Source organism: Coffea eugenioides, chromosome 7 (assembly GCF_003713205.1).
Source record: "Coffea eugenioides isolate CCC68of chromosome 7, Ceug_1.0, whole genome shotgun sequence".
NCBI lineage: Eukaryota > Viridiplantae > Streptophyta > Magnoliopsida > Gentianales > Rubiaceae > Coffea > Coffea eugenioides.
This window is the reverse complement of record NC_040041.1, coordinates 40,444,772-40,450,937: the sequence shown is the minus strand read 5'-3', so window position 1 is coordinate 40,450,937 and position 6,166 is coordinate 40,444,772. Positions and strand designations below refer to the sequence as shown.

The window sequence follows — 6,166 nt, the reverse complement described above, 5'->3', positions numbered from 1 at the left end:
AAAAGTGTTGTAGGATATTTCTGAAAAAAATATATATTATTGGACCTATATTGTTACATAAATCTTAAAAACAAGAGATGCAAGTGTAATTTTTTAAACTTGAACGAAGCTCCTTGCAATTGCCGGAAAACTCGAGAGGTTTATGAAATTATCCCATAACTAAAAGCTACTATTCCTAGTCAATTTACAAGATACCCCTAGCAAGATAAGCACGTCAAAGTCATTTTGGTCAGGGACCAAGAAACCAACTTTGATTGCCTCGTGAACTTGAATATACCAAAACTATATGTATATACATATAGTTTCTACATACAAAGTTGTCTGAACAGTGCCTCCAACACGAACAGCTCCAAAATGGAGCTGATGAGTAAAGCATTTTTTACTTCAGATGACACTCCCCCACTATACGCCCACGTGGAATATCTCAGATTGCAATAATTTTATCCCCATTCCATTTGCAGTCAGAAAAACCAGTTCTGAACAAGTTACGCCAATATATCACCCACATAGAATTTGACTAAAGAAATTTAGTCAGAAATCATAATTACCATGATACAATTTCTATCACTAGCATCAGCAATATCAATATCTAGTGTCACAAGTACACAGTAGATTCAAAAGGATATCTTCACAAGCCAACAAAACTGTCGTTCAACTCTGAACGAGCACAACCATGTAGAGATCCACTTCCATGATGGAACTTCCATCAACTGAAAACCCGGAAAAAAATTTATCAGCCAAGGAATCTCCCAGATATCACGGAAACTAGAAACACCACAAACAAAAAGTCCAAATAAAAAAGATAATGCCACCTATAACATTGGAAATAGAATTATTGAAGATTGAATTACCAACCATGAACTAAATAAAATGAGGTTCCAGGCTAAATTTTCATACTATATATCTCAAGAAAAGGTTTCAAATTTGAAAAATATAAGCATACAAAGAAACCCATTCAAGCAAATTAAACGATCTCGCCACCATTTGGGTAACAAAAATACACATGATGTACACAAATGCAGACATTCCAGTTAAAATTATCACAGATATTCTTCCAGGAATTAAAGCTGGTCTTTAATATACCAGTATTCCAGATAGTAGGGAAGCTCAAAGGACACAGTGGGAGAGTGATCCCCAAAAAGACGTAGTAGCCAGAATTGCAATTCACAATAACAGGTGATTGTTCTGTAAAATAGAGCTGGGAACAGCACTCTCGAATTAGAAGAGATTTATCAGAAAGTGAAAAGTTGTTGCAGAAAAGCTATCTAACTATGATTTTGTGGCCAAGACCATAATTTTAACTCTACTAGTGAAATTGAAAAGCCCTGCATGCTGACAACTTAGACAGAATTGGAACTTCGTGAAAACTAAGCAATTCAAAGTTCAACATAATGCTCAATTCCTTTTACATATAATGTTAATGTTTAAGTATCAATTATATCCTGGTCCAATTTCCAAAACAACAAAATCAGTATCCAACTAGACTGGCCATCTGCTCGCCAAGACCCAACCTTTAATAGGCCTGCTTGGTTGGCAATGAATTTTAGGCTAAAGATATACCACGTCAGTATGCTTTGTGCCAAGTTTATCAACAACAAAGCTCTCAAAATAGGCAAAATACATTCAGCTCAAGGCAGGAGTAACCCACCTCAATCACTATCTCAGGTGCTAAGATTTGCTTAAATTCACAATAAGAGGATGCGCAGTTGCACAGAGCTACATAATTTGAAGTACATATGAAAGTGGATTATTAAAACATCATTAATATGCTAAATGTCAGTTCTTTGTTGATCTTCCCTAGCAAGAACTACATTCTCAAATGCTGTACTACTTTTTTACCCTAGCCCACAAATCTCTTGTTTAACCCCATCTCGTGACGTCACTATGATCAGATCCAATCTACAGTAAAAGCATATTTTCCAAACGTAAGTTAGAATTGAAATTCTACTCATTGAAGTGACTTAAAACTATCAAAACAGTTTGGAAGTGCTTCCTATTAGATGCTCAAATTGCTTCATCAAGTTTGAAAACCTTTTGTGCTTTTACATACATTCCATTGCACTCAAAATTCCCAATTCCCATTCTAAGGTGGTACTAATTAGTAGTCATTATTAACTTTTATGAATTTTAATAGCATCTATCAACAACCACATACAGCATAAAGACTACAAAATATCAATCTGGCATCTAATGGTTGATGAGTTTGTACACACCCTGCAACAAAGCAAGTAATGATACAAGCACAGCATGGAATAGAAAAACTTTGCCATGTCATATTCAATCACACCAAATAAGTTGGATTCTTCTTTAAATCAAACACAGAATTACCAGAATAAAAGATGTAGATGAAAAAACATAGTTACAACAGAAAACATGAAAGAGCACAAGGTTAACCGTACCAAAAAACTTTTGTGTACACCTGAAACTTTCAAAGCGATAATCTGAAGTCATCAACAAATTTAACCCATTACGCAAAGTCAATTCACCTGTACAAAAGAATACGACCATTCAGATACGATGTTTACTATTACACCAGAAATGGAAATTAAGTAGCAAGATGCAAAACAATTAGAAAATTATCTTTGTTAAACCATGCATCAAAATTTGCCTGTCTACAAATGGCAATACCTATTCTCCAAATCAATGATGGCTTCCTTCATTGCATAGTATGTCATTTTCTTGACCTGTCCCAAAAGGAATCCATAGGCTGTTAGACACTGTTTTCAACATGCATCACTTCGCGTAAGACAAATATGTTGCTGATTATATATGCCTCCACAACTGAGGATGAAATACCTTAAACCACAACCAGTCAAGCTAATGATTAAGCATATAAACTTAAAAGTACATGAGAGATGTAGCTTTGTCAATTAGAAAAAATTGAATTGTTCGTCTTCACAAATTTCTGAAAAACAAACGCAAGAAAAAGATGCATCCAGCGAAACTGTAAATGTTGATCAAACTAGTAAAAGCTATATAACAAGCATCAGTTCCTTCAAAAAGTCCTTTTAGTAGCCATATCACCAAAATATTAAATTAAGTGCCAATCCTGCTACCACAAAAAGTGTACTTCAGCAAAAATGCATTCAAAAACAAAGGTCACACATTTAGAAAAAACAAAAAAAAAAAGCCAAAATGAATGTGCTAATAATCAGATTCATACCTCCAATTTGTCTTCCTTTGCTCTGTGGTTCTGAGGAAGTACACGGAATTCTTCAGTCATACGGACACACTCACCAACATTTTCAGGTGAGACAAAGTCGAGGGCAACCTTTATGCATGACTGGGAAAATAAAAGCAACCAAAGCATTAGGGAACTGATCGTTCAATGCATAGAGAGCAAAGAAACAACTCCAGCATATGCAAAACAACCTATTATATACAAACAAATACTAGGATGCTGACCCCTTGAACTGATGTAGGATAGGATGAAAAGCATGGCAGATAATTCTTCAATTCAAATTTTACTCAACTAGCACACCAAATTGGTTCAGTTAGAGGTCAACTCATTGGTCAGTAAACCATCTAGATAGAGGGAACAGCATTTCCTATACATTATTTCCTCAAGTATTGTTCTCAGTGCAATTTAGCATAAAAAAGTCAACCATTTTACAGAATAACACAAAAGATAAGAGAAGCATGTAAGAAATATCATGAAAGCAGAGCTTCATTAAAGACAACTTTCTTGTCTGCAAAGCCCCTGGTTGAATTCTATTCATTGGTAACAGAAATACAAACAACCGAATACCCCGGCCGTCCAAATGCGATTGAAGCACTTGGCAAAACGTGCTTTGCAAAACAGTGCAATGGTCAATGCATAGTTTAGCCCTTGAGAAGTATGCTGGAATATATCTTATTGGCCCAGCACAGTTGCTTGTTAAGAATGGATGAGCACATGCAGGCTATCCTTAGACAAACCACAGTTGCAGTGCTCACATTCCTAGAACGAATTAACCAAATTTTGCCGCTAAGTGGACAATTAACTTTTTGGTTCCCTATCATTCATTTTCTTTTGAATGTAAATAGAACCAAAGCCTATATAAATGTACGAAAAAAGGAAGCACGAGAGTAGCAACGGGGCAAAGGGACTGAAACTAAAATTTCAAGATATCATTTGAAAAAAAAAAAAAAAGATTTAAAAGTAAAGTATGCAACTCTTTAGTTTGAACTTCACATTAACATGGTGGGGACAAAATGCAGGTGAAACAAAATAATAGCTGCAGCACAGACATTACAAGCTTTAAACCGATAAAAGCTGTGGCCACCAGGTATTCTACTCTATTTTCTTTCTTTACTTTGTTCATATGTTGATGACTTCTACTGACTTCAGTTTTATTTTAAATTTCAAACGCAGCCTATTAACGCCATGTGACCTTGTCCATCAGAAACCTCAAAACACCAAAAATGCATGCAAAGTATCAATCTCTGAATTTTAGGTATATCTTATTTCGTTTCTAGTTTTGTTCTATTGTTGCAGTGTACTTAACTGGTGGGGTTTTGCATGGTGTGCTTCTTTTTTTAGTTAGGAGGGTGCTATAACAATTTACATCTTCCTTTCAAGCTGCTACTATAAATTTTAGGGTTGGAAACGTTCATTTTTAAGCAGTCATTACTTTACCACAGTTGACTTTTTTGTTTCCTTTTCCTTGCTGTCCCAACCATATTTACAGAGTTGTAGGCCTCTTCGAAGACTTGTTGGATAATTATTAACAGAAGACATTTTCATTAGTGTCTATCTGAAAAGACTGGCCAGTAGAATGTTCGGAACATTTACTCAAAAAATTTTCCAACACCCGCACACCAACAAAGCCTTATACATTTACAAATCTAACTTCACTGCCTAACCTTATGATATTATCTCCAATATTTTCACGCATCACAGTTTGCCACATCAAGCTCTTTAGGAGATTAGCTTCACAAATTAGTAGAGCCAAGAGGAGCTGAAATTTTGTTTACAAGTCATAAATATGAGGAGGAACTACAATTTTAGTGCAATACAATATCCATTTTTAGGGCTGCAAAACACCAGTATTGCCCTAGATTATCATAAGACCAAATAACCCTTTATGAAGTAGTTGACGCACATGTGTCCCAACTATTTGAGCAGCTTCTGACCTATAACAACAGCAACTTAAGAAATAAAGAATAGTCAACAACCACTGACTTCCCACTCCCAGATGGATGCCAACCAAGGCTTCCCATTCACCTAAAAGTGGAGTTAGACGTGGACCTCCACCTATTAAGTCATTTGCAAGAGTATATACTGGACATAAAATTTCTCTTACTACTCTTGATAAAGTTTAACATAACTTAATTTTGGAAATTTCTAACAAGTATGAATAACCTCAACATGCTCCACAATGATGGTATCAAGAAGAATATTTAATTTTTTTTATTTAAAATGTTGCCATGTGTTGAAGATATGTAATCTGATATTATGAAAAGATTTGATATTGTAAATATTAGGAAAGATTAGATTTGATTGATTATAGTATCATATGATTATAGTATCATGTGATTATAGTATCATATATTAATTAGGTAATAATATGATTATAGTATCATATGATTATAGTATCCACTTGTGTATATATATTTGTATATTGTGTAGTTCAAAGTGATATGAAGAAAAGTATTTTCTCTCTCTTTTTCTTAGTTTACATGGTATCAGAGTTTCAGGCTCTGTTATCAGTTTGTCTTTTGACGTGACCCTATTGAGTCACTTTTAGGTCTTTCTTGTGTGAATTATAATGGCAAATATGAAAGGTAGTAGTAGAGAGATGAAAACAGTAATTTCTGATGTTATTCCTACAACATCAAAAATTACTGAACACAAATTGAGCGGAAAATTTTTTTTGGATTGGAGTAAAACTATTCGGATATATCTGCGCAGCATCGATAGAGATGATCATCTCACTGATGACTTGATGGGGAAGAAAAGAAGGTTTGGCTAAGGGAAGATGCAAAACTATTTTTGCAGATCCGAAACTCTATTGATAATGAGATAGTCAGTTTCATCAATCATTGTGAGTTTGTTAAAGATCTCATGGATTATTTGGCTTTCTTGTATTCTGGTAAGGGTAATTTAAATCATATATATCATGTTTGCAAGGAATTTTACAGTTCGGAAAAACAGCAGAGATCTCTTACAGAATATTTTATGAAT

At 34.6% G+C, this 6,166-nt stretch overlaps 1 protein-coding gene across 1 annotated transcript in view; it reads right to left on the bottom strand.

Moving 5' to 3' along the window:
• Window positions 1-271: 271 nt before the first annotated feature.
• Window positions 272-6,166, bottom strand: part of LOC113777383 — a 61,838-nt gene continuing 55,943 nt past the window's right edge. The window contains exons 18-21 of the mRNA XM_027322418.1: window positions 3,164-3,283; window positions 2,629-2,684; window positions 2,400-2,486; window positions 272-710 (exon numbers count right to left, since the gene is read on the bottom strand). Of these exons, the coding sequence (XP_027178219.1) occupies window positions 2,483-2,486; window positions 2,629-2,684; window positions 3,164-3,283 (180 nt within the window). The 3' untranslated portion in view covers window positions 272-710; window positions 2,400-2,482. The remainder of the gene's footprint in view (window positions 711-2,399; window positions 2,487-2,628; window positions 2,685-3,163; window positions 3,284-6,166) is intronic.